A 16169-nucleotide genomic window follows, 5' to 3' on the forward strand; every position below is an offset into this window, starting at 1 on the left:
AGCTAGAGCCCCGTTTTTATTTCCTTTTTAAACCATAGCATAGCTTACTGTTATAATAAAATTTATAAAAATAAATTAATAAAAATATTTCAAAAAAACTTTGCATCAGAAAGAGACAGGAACACTTAGGCCCAAAATAAAAAGGCTCCCCTGAGAACGGAAACCTGCTCCCTCTCGGGGCGAGGAATGAAGGTGACCTTGGAGAAGCCCCAAACGCTGAGCTCCGGAAAGGGCGAAGGCTCCAGGTGGCTGTCCCGGGAGCGGGGAGGGGTACTGGCAGGAAGACGAGGGCAGGCCCCACGCAGGGGACATACTCAGGAAAGCGGGCTCCTTCTCCCAAAGCTGCCCATTGAAACACTATTGGAAAAGCTTGAACAGGTATCATCAAAAATTCCCCCATTTATGGGCCCGAGTATGAAAAACTAACAGGAATGGGCACTGGTGAATGCCGACCTGCAGACACAATGGAACGCCCATGTCGTACAGAGACTCGGGGGAAGGACTCATTCTGGGACCAGGGCTGAAGCTGTGGAAAGGGGTGACCATGCAGCGCCTTTCTAGCTGCGCCTCCAGGTGTGGGGCAGCTTTTAACCGGCTCTGCTGGAAAGTTCTCCGTCCCCGCCACCTGGGATTTGCTCCTCAGAGGGAAGGTGGGCACAGGGGAGCTGCTGAGGAAGTTCCTGGTTTCCCTGAGAACATTTTAGTGGGATTCACAGTTCACCGGGGCACCTGGTTAGTAACACTCTTCATCAGGGAAGCACAGCGCGAGCTGCCGATTCTACCCAGTTCACTGAAACCACAGAGACGTGAATATGGTGATGAGGATCAACCACAACAAACACTGGAGGAAATTCAGGCAGGAGCATGCGTGGCTTGTGCTCACTCAGCAGACGGAAAGGCACTACTAGACTTACATTTTCTTTGGAAAATGATCTTGTGAAGCACAGGTATCTGGTAACCTTGGATTTAAACAAGCCGTCTTTCCAGAGGTCAGCGTCCACACCATCTGCTGTCTGTGCGACCTACACCAAAGAGACAGAGGACCGCAGGTAAGGCGGTGGAACGGGAGCGCGCGAGCCGCTTCTTCGTACCTGTGCCAATTAACACCGGCCGGAACTCTCCTGGCATCTCATTAGTTCATTTCACTGGGCCCTGGGAAGAGATTTTCCAAAAGGGGAAAAGGGAGAGTGTGAAAAACACAACTTCTAAAAATACTGTCCCCGGGGAAGCCATTGATTAAAGACACCCTGACAAAAGTGGTTCTAATGAGAAAAGAGCAACTTTTGTTGTAATGGACCAAGGAGGGATTGGAGAAGTCAGCACATTAGGTTGCTCATTACCACTCACTTGGGGGGGGGAGGGGGCGGCGGTAGGGGTGCAGGAAAAAGTCCAATGGGGTGTGAAATGCCACCTGAGAGGGCACCGCTGTGGGCGGCTGACGCGGCCCTGCTCCAGGACCCTGGGGCCCACCAGGTGCTTCGTCAGTGGGGTCCACTGGGGCCGGGGCAGGTGTCAGGAAGCCTGCTCCTCAGCGCATCTTCTCGGCACCAGGTCTGCGAGTGCTATTCAAGGCCGGAAACTGCATCATGTTAGAAAAACCAGGCAGACCCAGTTCCTGGCTTACAGCCTCCCTAGGAAGCCGTGTGCTTGTGTACAGATGCAGGCATTTTCCTCTAAGGAGAGTTCAAGGACAAAGCCAGCCTTGATTTGGGCCTCACAGGACCTGTGCACTGGCTGCGGGTGGGGGCAGGTGTGAGGGCTGGAGGTTGGGGGAAGGGCTTGTGATGAGATGGGAGGAAGGGGGAAGGAACTGAAGAGGACAGGGACCTCCAGATGCTTCCAGGGGGCCTGGCAGGGCTGGGTCTGCCCTCCGCTCGGTAGCCTAACACGAGTCTTACCAGCATCTCGTCAGAGGATTCATCGGCCTCCAGCACTTCAGCTGGCACCCAGGGGGACCCCAGGAAGGCTCAGGGAGCAGCATCCCTGCCGGGGTGCACTCGGTGTCTCCCTGCTCGTCCCTGAGAGGCATAGCCTCGGGCTGCAGTCCTCGATCTGACGACCTCCCGGCTGTGCTGACAAACTACTGAGAGCATCTCCTTCCTTCACACAGACACTGCTGGCGTCAGCCCCGCAGGGGAGCAGCTCCCGGCACAGCGGCCCAGTTGCACGCACCAGCAGGGGTGCCGGAGCCCCACAGCCATTCTCGGAGGCTGCCCCAGGAAAGCCCACAGCCCCACAGGCAGAGGAAAATGCCTTTTTTCAAACCCAACGATGGTCAATTAGCAAATGCTACGAAGGGAAGGACGGACAAAGGTACTTCTGCTAAATACGCAAATATGTGTGGCCTGGAATCTGGAAGAAATGTATGGGGATAATGTAGGAACCGCTCGCTCCACCGACGTCATCCCCACAGAAAGATGCTAGTTCGGGATGAGACCTCATCAGCACGTTCCCGTGACGGTCACACATCAAGTTTCTTGAAAAACATGAGAGTTAACGCAGTGGCCCCAACTGGCCACTGCCAAGGACCCCTTGGTGTGTTTTCTTCCTTGGATCCCATGTTTTGAAAGATTTTTTTTCTCAAACTCTACTTTTACTGTATTTCCTAAATTCTAGGATGGAGTCATTTGGGGATCACTCAGAGATATAAAGAAATACCCCTTTAGAAAAAAAGAGAAATAGTATCATATCAAAATGTACAAATCTATTTTTAGGTGAATCCCAATTTCGGAACCACTAAAATGTGAAAATAAAAAATGTATAGGAACAAAGAAACGCCATGCCACCTGAAACCTATTTGGTTTCTCTATAATAAATGCATTATTGTTAATACATTAAAAACAAGTCTGCAGAACCCTCAACGTCTGAGGAGCCACAGGCTGCTACCCCAGAAGGAAGAAAGCTGTGTCCTCAGCTCCCACGGGGGGCGGAGGAGTGGGTGTGCACGGCACCAGGCTACTGCTTCCAGGAAATGACGATTCCCTCTTCCCGCCACTGGCAGAACTTCCCTTTGTCTGAGTGAGAAGACACTTGAACAAGATGGAGAGGCCGGGGCAGCAGAGTGAGGGCAATAGGCCGGCCCGTCCTCAGAGTCCCCCTTCTCCACCCGGACCAAGTCTGAGAAGCATTATAAATGGACAACCAAACCAAAGGCCAGGCCTTGCCCTGAGGCCACAGCTCACCTGCAATGAAGCAAAGATGTGTAATGCCCTCCGACCCCGGCCAACGGGAGGCAAGGCAGGAGGGGAGCGGGTAGCCGGTCCTGAGTGTCCACCACAGTGAACGGAAAAGTCCTACCCGAAGCAGAATAACAGAATCCCACCAAATCTGGGATTTAGAAAACCACCGCTAACACTTCTACGGAGAAATGACAGGCCTCAGACAAGGCTGTACACTGCATCCCCATGACCTGATTATTTTACAACTGGAAGTTTATGCCTTTTGACTCTATCTAACTTTTATCATAAGAAAACCAACAACTTAAAAGACTGCATTTGATGAGGGGAGAAATGAAGATCTGCCTGAGAAACACCGTAGAGCAGCTGTCTAGCTGAGCCTCAGGCCAGGCCAGCACTTTGCCCAAGAGAAGCTCCTGAAAGACCACAGCTAACCACCAGATTCCTCAACCTGTTCACACGCCGGTGTGTTACGAGAGCCCACCCGCAGTTCAAAGATGTGCTTGGCAGACAGAAAGCAATCACAGGGGCCAGGAAACTCTGCAGACATTCCAAAGGAAATATCTGGCTGACACTACGAATAAGAATGGATTTCAAAGAGCCCTTGATGTGTGAGAGCCTGCGCTGTGGAACACAGTCAGCCGGTCAGTGGCCAACCACGGAGCCACGTCAGCTCTCAACCGGAGCAGTGCGGGCGCAGGGAGGCAGGGGCCGCGCAGCCATCCTCGGATCCCACAGGAGGGGTGCCCCAGGTGCTTCTAAACACCATGAAGGGGAAAGAGCCATTCGACCTGGCTCGTGCTGAGTTGAAGAACTCCAGGTGTTTTTCTGGTTCTGATTTCGTTTGCATCGTATCACTTTGTATCCTGAATGGAGAGCTCAACTTGGCCACAGAGCTTCAGTTGAAAATGTCTAATACTTTTTAGCAAAAGCAATGAATGCGCGTCTCTGTCAAAATGTTATTAGCATTCTCCCTCTGATTGGTAAGATTCTGTAACTTTTATTCTCGGTCTTGCACTTTTCTGTGTCTTCCCAATTGTTTACAAAGAGCATGTGTTAGTTCTGTATTCAGAAAATGAACACATTAAGGAAGGAAGACATTGGTCAATAGCATTCAAAGCTGAGACGAGGCCAAGAATTAGAAAAAACAAATAAACAAACAAAAAACTACTGAGTTAGACAGTTAGGAACTAAGGGGCGAGTGAAAATAATGACAAAGAGATGGCAATAGGAGGCCTGGGCAGGCAGGGCTTACTGACAAAGACAGGGCTGGAAGCTGGGGAGGTGACAGGATGGTGGCAGTGGCAACATCTCCTCGTTTTTAGGAATGGGGACAGCAGCAGGTGTGTGTGGGAAGGGGTAGAGAATGCAGACAGAATGAATGGATTTACACAAGGAGGATTAACAAGCAAGAACGGAGACAGAAGGAAGTAGCAATGAGACCTCCCCTGGGGAATTCATTTGGGAAGGAAGAGGGCCACCCACAGGGGCTCCACCGGTGTCACCTCTTTCTCACTTTCTCCCTCTTGACGGGTCTGTAAATTACGGGCAGACAGGGACCACCTCTGATTCACGATTCCCAGTGCCAGGCACAGGCCCTGCTGGTGAATGCATGTGTCCCCTCTTCTGCTCCGTCCATCTCCATGCTTTATGGAAAGCTCCTCCGAGCCCAGGAGAGTGGGCTTGTGTAAAGGACACGCCCGCCGGGGCGGGGGGCAGAGAGTGCTCACCAACAAGCACAGCACAGTCGGAAAGACCTGGAGACCCCGCTTTGAGACTCCAGGACATCTGAGTGCCTTCTTAAGAACAAGGGAGTTTTCTATGAAACCAAATCACCAGCCCTCAAGGCCGGCCCAATTATAAGCCATCATTTCTGAATGCGGTTCAGTCCGCCTATGAAAACAACGTGGGTCTAAGGTACGAAGGCAACACCTTTAACAAATGGCACCGTTTTCCCGTAGCCAGGGCCCTAGCAGGATATGGTTAAGAAAATAGTGAAAACTCGAGGTCCTGGGATTAGCAGAAAATCCAGTGATGCTTCCTGGCTCCCCCAGGCTTTGAGGAAGGACACGGGTCTGCGCATTGGCCCAGCCTCCCCCACACCCCCTGCCCGACGCTGCTGGCTCCACCCCTGCCCACGCTCTCCGCATGGACCACCTGGAGTGGTGGTACAGGTTCCTGCTGGATAAGAGGAAACCATTCAGACTGCAAGGCCGGGCTCTGGGCTGCTGGCTGGTTTTAACAAAGGGGCCCTGAAAGAGACCCAGCAAGACGAGGAGGACAGGAAGAGTTAAAGTGATGGGATTAAGAGGAGACGAGTGGAACTGGTGAGTCATGAGTCATGCTCAATGACAGGAGCAAGAAAGCGAAGGAGATGAACTGGCACTTGTGACTAAGTCACCCTTCCTGCTGACTCTATTACTCAGCTCTCAAACCGCATGGCCAGCTGTAATTGCATTTCAATTCATGTTTAACACAAACATAACTTAGCTGGATGTTGGCATCCAGTATCCCAGACACAGAAAGGCAAAGAGGAAGGAGCCAGCTAACTCGATTCAATACAGCGCCTTTGCATGCCCGGTGGTGTATGTGTGCACCCAGGCACGGCTGGGTGCTGGAGGGCAGCCCCAGGCAGACGCCTTGCGATGCCGAGACACGTATACACCGACAGCTGTGGTTAAAAAGTGGTAAGAGCCACAATAGAGGAGAGCACACCCACCATCAGAGCACAAGGCGCTACCACGTCATTCCACGGGGAGAGGGACGGCGTGCATGCGCCAAGGCACGGGCAGGCGTGGGAACAGCACAGCTGAGAAACTACGCGGAGTTCACGGGGATCGGATGAGGGCGAGAAGGCAAAGGGCAAATCAAAATAGGTCTTAGGTTCCAGAGAAGTCCATCCGTTTGATAAACCCCTTCTGAGTGCTAGTTGCTGAACACTCAGAAATAAATAAAACAAAGAATTTGCCTTTGAATCTAAAAATAGGAAGCTGGAGAGCAATTCTAAGCAGGTGAGTAGTACGGCTTTTCCGACAGTTCCCACAGGCAATGCTACAGGGAAGTGAGGCTGGGACGGAGTTAGGGAGCCGCACTGGGGACAGTTCCAGTGGCTGTAAGGAAGGAAATTGAGAACAGAATTGCTGGATATTTCCTCAGTCAACGGATCAATCCCTTCTCACACTCTTGCCCTCTCGTCTGGTCCTCTCCACAAACACAGTGGAATCTGCAATCACATAATTTCCTATCACATAAACCTTCCAAACACGTCAGCTTAAACCATGATCAAAGGGTCAGGAAATAGCCCAGAAATCAGGTGGGGGTGAGTGGTAGGTTGGAATTCGGAACAATAAAAGATTCAATGAGGTTGCTACACAAAAGAAAATTACTATTTTTTTTTTTTTTAAATAAGCTTTCCTCTATACTAGCTCAGAAGCTTCCCATCCTTTTTCAAAGCTTTTATATCGTTTGCAGAATGTGGGAATTACCGGTTCCTTGACAATTTTAGGGAATGTTACCTTAAAACAATTTAGGCCTAGTGCTTTTGTTGGAAATAATTCTCCAATGACTTTTGCAATTTCTTTCTTTGATACAGGTTTGTTATTGGATTTCTTCTTCTTAAATAGCTGTGGCAATGATCTAACTCATCAAGATTTTCAATTTTAGTCACATAAGGTTACACAAAGGAGCTACTCATCATAGTCTCTTATAATTTTCAAACCTCCTTATACTTTTACTTCCCTGTTCTCAATCTAAATTCTGCTTATATTTATTTCCTTTTACTATCATATTTGCCAAAATGTTTATCTATTGTGCTTTTTACAAAGGATCAATTCTCAATTACCAATTCTCCCTCCTTTGCTTCTGATTTCTCTTCTATCTTTATTATTTCCTTCCATGTGTTTTTCTAGTTTCTTGAGCTGTGGGAAAATATTAATTGCTCTAATATACCTGTAATTAGAGCCTCAGGAAAAAAGAGAGGTGAAGGTGAACTCTTTTAATAATGCCCAGAAAATTTCCAACTGCAACAGTAGCAGAAAATCCATTCTTCTCAGGTGTACAGGGAACATTTACCAGGACAGATCACAGTCCAGACTGGAGTCGATAAACTACAGCCCACAGACCAACTACAGCCTGTAGCTTCTTTGTGCACAGCCTAGGAATTGCAAATGGTTTTTATATTTTTAAGAATTAAAAAATTAATATGCAATAGAGACCACATGTGGCCTGCAAAGCTTAAAATATTTACTATCTGGACCTCTACAGAAAACTCCTTTTCTAGGCCATAAAACTGAGTTTTCTCTCTGATGACATGGAATTACATAAGATGTCAATAACAGAAAAAAATATATAGAAAATCCCCAAATTCATGGAAGCAAGACAACACACATCTAAATAACCCATGGGTCAAAGAAAAGTCAAAGGGAAATTAACCAGTATTGTGAATAGAATGAAATTTAAACACAAAATAATAACATTCAGGGATACAGCTAATGCAGAGTTTAGAGGGAAATTCATAGCATTAAAATGCTTATATTAGAAATGAAGAGAGATTGCAAATCAATAATCAAAACTTTCCCTTAAAAAACTAGAACATTAAACCCAAAGTAAGCAGAAGAAAGGAAATAATAAAGGGAAAACAACAAAACAGAATACATAAAAATGATAAAGAAAATAAAACCAAATGCTGGTTCTTTGAAAAGATCAATAAATTGATACAAATCTAGGCAGCCTGGGGAGGAAAAAAGAGAGATAACACCAATGATCATGATTAGGAATGAATAAGAGGACATCCTACAGGTTCTAGAGATATCTGTAATAATAAAAGCATAATATGTAAATCGACATATTACGACTGTCCAGAGACCCTTCTGGATGAAGCCGGGGCTGCAAAGGCCTACTCTTGCATGAATTTCGTGCACAGGGCCTCTAGTTAAAAATATAAGAAGATATTATGAATAACTTTATGCCCAGGCACTGAAAAACTTAAATGGAAAAACTTGAATAGAATTATATCTATTTTAAAACTTGAAATGTTGCTAAAAACTTACCCAGTTCCAGGTCCAGATAGTTTCACTAGTAAATTCTACAAACATTTAAAGAAAAAATACCAGTTTTACATTAAATATTCTAGAAAACAGATGAGAAAGAACCACTTCCCAATTTATTATATGAGACCAGCATTACCCTAATACCAAAACCAGACAAAAACATTCTAATAAAAGAAAACCACAGATCAATCAATATTTCTCACTACATATCATAAAATGTCTCAACAACATCTTAGCAAATCAAATCTACATTAAAAGAGCATTAAAAGAGCAATGTATTATGTCCTTGTGGGGTTTATCCAAGAAATCTAAGTTTGATTTAACATCAAAAATCAATCAGATATTTCATCATACTAAGAGACTAAAAAGGAAAAGCAATATGATTATCTCAATAAAGCATTTGACAAAATTCAACATCCATGTATGATCAAAACTCTCTGGAAGGGTACTTAGTAAGCTTATTAAATAGTGTCTCCAAAAAAAAAAAAAGACAGAAAGAAAAGCTACAGCTAATATTACATTTAAGTGGTGAAATACTGAGTGATTTTCCCCTACAATCTGGAATAAGGCAAGGATGTCTGCCTTCCAAACTTCAACTTAACAGTGTATTGAATGTTCTAGTTAGTGCCCTAGGGCAAGAGAAAGAAATAAAAGGGCATACAGACTGGGCATTAAAAAGTGGTGGGGGTAAGGGAGAGAGATCAACCAAAGGACTTGTATGCATGCATATAAGCCTAACCAATGGACACAGACACCAGGGGGCTGAGGGCATGAGTGGGGGGTGGGGTGGGGGGCAATGGGAGGATAAGGACACATATATAATACCTTAATCAATAAAGAAAAAAATTTTTTTTAAGTAACACTGAATACCATTTACAATAGCATAAAAAATATGAAATGCTTAAGGATAAGTTTGGCAAAATATCTGTTTAATTTATACACTAAAAACTAAAAATGGCTGGTGAGAGAAACTGAAGAAGACTTAAAATAAATGAAGAGCTATATCATGTTATTTTGAAATTATTTAAGATTTAGAGGTAAGCTACAAAAAATAACAAAGAATTCCTGTGTACTACCCTTTACACAGATTCCCTATAATGTTAATATCTTTAAAAAGATCAATAAATTGATAACACCAATGATCATGATTAGGAATGAATAAGAGTTATCTGTTTGGTTCCCCACCTTCATTTTATTCTTTTCAATTAAGTATTTTGTGAGAGATACTTTGAGACTATGTAAATATACCACTTCTTATAATACTTTCACCTAGTATCTTTAACATCTAGCTATATCTTTTAAGACCAAAAAGAAATTGACAGATGTGACTACTAGTAAAAACTAAAACTTTGATAAGATGAACAATAATCAACAAACTTTGATACTATAAACAAAGTTGAAAGGCAATAATGGACTGAGAGAAAAATACATGTAACATATACACTAGTCAAAGAATAAACATTATTCTTTGACTATATCAGGGAATATATCAGGGAATCCTACCAGTCAATAAGAAAAAGCCAACCAAATGAGTCAACTTTAAAAAGAGGAAAGTAACAGAAAAAATACAAATGGCCAATAAACATGAAAAGATGCTCAACCTCCTGACCAATGACAGAACTCCAAATTCACACAATGTGCTCCTAGTTTGGAAAAAATGGAAGTAAGACTGATAATAAAGAGTGATGGTGAGAATGAGGGTAAATAGAAACTGCTGCATACCACTTATTGGGAGTATATATAAGTTAGTAAAGCATTTTTGAAAGGCTATGGGTGGTAGCTACTAAAATTTAAAATGCGCACATCCTTTTACCCATCAGCACATATCCAGAGACATATGTACAGGGATACTTATCACAGCATTGCAAAAGTAGGTTTACCGTTGTGAGTAAACAAAAGTTTATTCTTATATTATTATTTATTAATTATTGTGTTATTTTCCATGTGAACAACTGTAAACCTACTTTTAACCCACCCTGTGTATGTATGTATGTGCATATGTATATGTGTGCGTGTGTGTGTGTGTATGGAAAGGTATTTGCAAAATCATAGAAAAAGGATTGGAAAGATAGACCAAACTGTTAACCTATTAATAAAACAAAACATCACTTAACAAATAATCAACTAATTAATAGAACTGATTGCTAGATGCCCTGAATGTCTGACTACTTCAAGAACTAGAGCCGATTCTTCCTCCTAGTCTCATCTCCTTACTTGGAGGTCTCTCACAGTAAGGGAGGTCTGTCCCCTTCAGTGACCTCCATCTCTCAATAATACAGTCACCTCCCGCAATTCTCAGCTCCAGCTCCATCTCCCCTCCCCATATGCACCATCCCTCACGCAAGCAGTCTCTTAATACTATCACTGTGGACCACAAAATTGAGAAGGGTGGCCTAAAGCATTTTCAATCTTGTAGACATTAAGGAATAACTGGCAAGTAGTTTATAGACATGCAGTAGCACCTTTCTTGCCTCTGTACGTGAGGCTGAACATCAATGTTTAGGAAAGATTTCTGACCGGCTTAGAAATAAACAGATTCTCTGGTTAACCCCAAATTAACATAAAACTAGAGCAATCCAGGACTTCCCCTTCCAGGAATATGAAATAAGATACACCTTTCCTATTCCTCCCACTAAATACAACAAAAAATTCTGGACATTACATGAAAGTAACGTAAGTGGCCTCTAAAGGGTGAGAGAAGAAGGCAGACAGCCAGAGACCTCGGGACCCAAGGAGCAATAATGTGGTGAGTCCTGTGGTTTCTTTGTGCCCCACATATCCCACACCTGGAGCAGCAACAGACACAGACCAAAAAGCCCTAACAAAAGCCTGCTTTCTCTAGACAGTAACAGGTCATTTAGCCAACAACAGATCTACTCCAGCCAAACACCACCTAAAACACTGTGGCCCACCCCCACCCGTGCCAGTAAAGCCAGAGTAGGGGGACTAGACCTCCACCCTCACAGGGCTTTAACGGGGCATCACAACGTCTCTGATGAGATGGGGTCAGGGCGGGCCCACTAGAGAGCCAGGACTTCCATCGCCACCAGGCAGCAATGAGGCTTCCCTCTCTCCCCAGTGGAGTGATACTGGAGAAACCTTGTGGAAAGTTAGGACTTTCACCCCTATGATGTCAGTGGGGGCCACCAGGGAGCTGTAATGAGGCACTCCCGCCAGGGGGTTATCAGCGGAGGCCTAGTGGGGAGTCAGAACTCCATCACCTTCCAGCAGTAACAAGGAGCCCCATCTCCTTGAGTGTCAACAGGAGCCAAATGGGGAGACTGAACTTCTACTCCTACCTGGCAGTAAAGAGATGGCGTCCTCCTTCTGCCAGGGCAGTGTCAGAAGGAGGCAGGCAAAATACAAGGTTTAGATAAGATCTGGAGTCTCATGATACACACCCAACCTTTCCAGGTTCCAGTCAAAACCCACTCATCAAAGCAAAGCACCAAGAAACAACAATCTCAAATTGAATTTAAAAAGACAAATCTACAGAGCCCAAATCGGGGCAACAGAGATGTTTGAATTATCTGGGGGGGAAAGACAAAAAAAAACGTTTAAAGCAGCCATCAGGAAAATGCTTCACTGAACAATTATGAACATGCTTGAAACAAATGAAAAGTAGACAATCTCAGCAAAGAAATAGAAAGTCTCAGTGAATAAACAGAAAATATAAAGAACCAAATTGAAATTTTAGAACTGAAAAATGCAATAACTGAAATAAACTTAACGGATGGACTCGGCCGCAGAATAGAAGAGAGAGAGAAAGAATCAGTGAACTGGGAGATAGAATAGAAATGACCTAATATGAACAACAGAGAGAAAATAGACTGAACAAAAAATGAACAGAGCCTCGGGGAACTGTGGACTATAACAAAAGACCTAACACTCCTTTCATCAGAGTTCCCGAAGAGTAGGAACAGGGTGAGGCTGGAAAAGTACCTGAAGAAATAATGGCGAAAAACTTCCTAAATTTAACAGCAGGCATAACTCTACCGAGTCAAGAAGGTAAGCAGACTCTAAAGATGATAAATCCAAATAAATCCACACCAGGACACATCATAACCAAACTCTTGAAAAATTAGGACAAAGAAAAATGTTTGAAGAACTGAGAATGGAACAACACTTTCCTTATAGGGGAACAACAATTCAAATGATGGCAGATTTCTCATTAGAAATCACAGTGGCCAGAGGGAAATAACACATCATTTGTCAAGTGCTAAAAGAACTGTCAACTCAGAATCCTACATTCAGTGAAATATCCTTCAGAAATGAACAGGAAATAAAGACCTTCTCAGATAAAGGAAAACTAAGAGAATTTTTCGCCAGCAGACATACTCTAAAAGAATTGCTAAAGAAGTTCTCTAATCAGAAAAGAAATGATTTTTTTTTAAAAGAAACTTTGAAACATCAGGAAGGAAATAAAAAACATGGTATATAAAAACATGGGTAAATAGACTTCTCCTTTTGAATTTTCTAAATTATGTTTGATGGTAGAAGCAAATATTATAACACTGTCTGGTATGGAAATATTTAAGCCAATTATATTATAAGTAAGGGAACATAAAGGGACATGAAGGAGAGTAAGGGTTCTGTGCTTCACTTGAACTAGTAAAATTAAGTTACCAGATACACACACATAGATACTGACACACATAATGTACTACCTAAAGCTATCACTAAAAATGCTATACAACAAAGTAAACTCAAAAACATTTCAATAAGCCAAAGTGAATTCTAACAAATTTTCAAATAATCCAAAAGAAGGCTGGAAAAAGAATACAGAAACAATAAAAAACATAGAATAAACAGAAAATAAAAAATAAAATGGCAGGTTTAAGCCCAAACATATCAATAATTATGTTAAATATAAATGATCTAAATACACCAATTAGCAGAGGAATAGATTTAAAAACATGATCTAACTGTATGCTGTCTACAAGAAACTTATTTCCAATATAACGGTATAAGCAGATTGGAAGAAAAAGTATAAAGAAAGATATCTCATAAAAACATTAATTAAAAGGAAGCAGAAGTAGCTATACTGATATTAGCTAAAACATACATTGGAAGCTAAGATAATTAAAAGACAGAAAGAGACATTATATAATGATAAAATGGTCAACACACCAAAAGGAGATAGCAATCCTAAATGTGCATGCATCAGACAACATTGCTGAAAAACATGTGAAGCAAAAACTGATGAAATGAAAGGAACAAAGAATAATTCCAAAATTACAGTTGGGAACTTCACCGCTCTCTCTAAAACTGATAGAATAACTAGACAGAAAACCAGCAAAGATAAAGAAGAACACAACAGCACTATCAACCAAGAGGATCTAATCAGTATTTTTTAAAAATTCCACTCAATAACAGCAGAGCACACAGTCTTTTTAAGTGACCATGGAACATATGCTAAAACAGACCATTTCATGGACTATAAAACAAACCTCAACAAATTTTTAAAAATTGAAATCATACAAGAGTGTGTTCTCCAAACACAATGAAATCAAACTAGAAAACAATAACAGATTATTGGACAATCTCTAAATCAGTGGTTCTCAACCTGTGGGTCGTGACCCCTTTGGTGGTCGAATGACCCTTTCACAGGGGTCGCCTAAGACCATCCTGCATATCAGATATTTACATTACGATTCATAACAGTAGCAACATTACAGTTATGAAGTAGCAACGAAAATAATTTTATGGTTGGGTCACAACATGAGGAACTGTATTTAAAGGGCCAGAAGATTGAGAACCACTGCTCTAAATGCTTAAAAACTAAACAACACAATTCTAAATAACCCATAGGTCAAAGAAGAAATCTAAAGAAAAATTAAAAATATATTGAACAGAATGAAAATGAAGATAAAATATATGAAACCTTGTGGGACATAGCTACAGTAGTGCTGAGAGGGAAATTAATAGCACTAAATGTATATATTAGAAATGAAGAAAAGTCTCAATGCAATATCTAAGTTCCTACCTTAAGAACCTAGAAAAAGAGCAAAATAAACCCAAAACAAGCAGAAGGAAGTAAATAATAAATATAAAAACAGAAATCAATGAAATTGAAAATAGGGTAAAAAACAATGAAACAAAGAGTTGATTGTTTTGAAAACGTTAATATAATTGACAAACTTCTAAGACTGACAAGGAAAAAAGAGAGAATATACAAATGATCAATATCAGAATCAGAGAATATTATAGACTCTGCAGACACCAAAATAATAAGAGAATGCTACAAATAATTCTACACATAAATTTGGAACTTTTAGTACAATCCTCCCCTTGATTTCCAGTGGCATTTTATTGAGGACAGAGAGATGGCAAATAAGCACATTAAACCAACCATCAGTGGTCAATAATTTAATCAATGTAATGAAGCCTCCTGAAAACCCCAAAAGGATGGAGTACGGAGAGCTTCCAGGGTCATGACCGTGGAGATTTGGGGAGAGTGACACTCTGGGAGAGAGGGACGGAAGCTCTGTGTCCTTCCCACATACTGTGCCCTAAGCATGTCTTCCATCTGCGTGCTCCTGAGTTGTATCCTTTATAAGAAACCAGTGATCTAGTAAAGAAAAGCTTTCTCTGAGTCCTGGGCCACTCAAATTAGTCAGACCCGAGAAGGGGGTCGTTGAACTTCTGATCCATAGCTGGTCTGGCAGAAGCACAGGGGACAACTGGGACTTGCAGTTGGCATGTGAAGTGAGGCAGGGGTGTTCTTTGGGGCTGAGCCTTAGCCTGTGGAGTCGGATGCTGATGCTGTCTCCAGGTAGCGAGTGTCGGAACTGTTGAGCGTACCGCTTCTTTAGACTCATGGGTATAAACCGCCTTTTAAATATTTACCATCTAAATTCCAGCAAAATTTTTATTGATGTAGACAAGACTATTCTAAAATTTATATGGAACAACACAAAGAAACCTGAAAGCTATAACATTTTTAAAAGAAGAATAAAGAGCGAGGTATCATTCCACCCAATTTCAAGACGCACTGTGTAGCCCCAGTAATCGCTACTGTGTGGCACTGGCAGAGGGCTAGACACACAGAATGGAACTGAAGACAGGGCCACCCAAATATGCCCAATTGATTATTTTTTTTTATGTTTGAAAAGCAATTCAGAAGGAAAGATTGCCTTTTCACAAATGGTACCGAGCAGCTGTTCATCTATAAGGTGGCGGGGGCAGAAGCACTGTAACCTAAGTTCACACCTTACATAAAACGAAGTCAAAATGTACCAGACTTAAATTAAATGTTAAATACAAAACTATCAAACTTATAGAAAAGATAGGAGAAATCTTCAGGATCTAGGGCTAGACTACGAGTTCTTAGATTTGACACCAAAGACATGATTGATAAATTTAAAAAGTGACAAATTGGACTTCATGAAAATTAAAAATTTTTGCTCTGTAAAAGATCCTATTAAGATACAAAGACAAGTACAGACCAGAAGAAAATATTTGCAAATCACATAATCAACCAAACACTCATACCCAAATATACAAAGACCTCTTAAAACTCAACAGTAAAAAAACACACAAACAATTCAGTTAGAAAATGAGGAAGACGTGAAGTGGCATTTTATTGAGGACAGAGAGACGGCAAATAAGCACATGAAAAGATGTTGGACATCATTAGCCACTAGAGTAACACAAATTAAAACCAAGTGAGTTATCACTACACACCTATCAGAATGGCTAACAAAAAAAAATACTGACAATGACAAGGGCTGGAAAGGATGGGGAGAAACTGGATCATTGGTACATTTCTGGTGGAAATGTAAAATGTTACAGCCACAAAGGAAAGTGGTTGGGCATTTTCATAAAACAAAACAAAACACGAAATATGCAACTACCATATGACCAGTAATTGTATTCCTGGACACTTATCCCAGAGGAATGAAAACTTCCGTTAACATAAAACCTGTTCATGAGTATCGGTAGC

The 16169-nt window shown here is 42.3% G+C and overlaps 1 protein-coding gene across 4 annotated transcripts in view; it reads right to left on the minus strand.

Moving 5' to 3' along the window:
- The window catches only part of MVB12B (multivesicular body subunit 12B), a 137141-nt gene that overhangs the window by 100411 nt on the left and 20561 nt on the right, over nt 1-16169 (minus strand). For all 4 annotated transcript variants that reach the window (XR_004971149.1, XM_036329633.1, XM_036329632.1 and 1 more), the window contains exon 3: nt 915-1022. Coding sequence is in view for 3 of the 4 variants with exons in the window: in XM_036329633.1 (XP_036185526.1) it covers nt 915-1022 (108 nt within the window). In the remaining variant the exon portion in view is untranslated. The remainder of the gene's footprint in view (nt 1-914; nt 1023-16169) is intronic.

Source organism: Myotis myotis, unplaced genomic scaffold (genome assembly GCF_014108235.1).
Source record: "Myotis myotis isolate mMyoMyo1 unplaced genomic scaffold, mMyoMyo1.p scaffold_m19_p_12, whole genome shotgun sequence".
Taxonomy (NCBI): Eukaryota; Metazoa; Chordata; class Mammalia; order Chiroptera; family Vespertilionidae; genus Myotis; species Myotis myotis.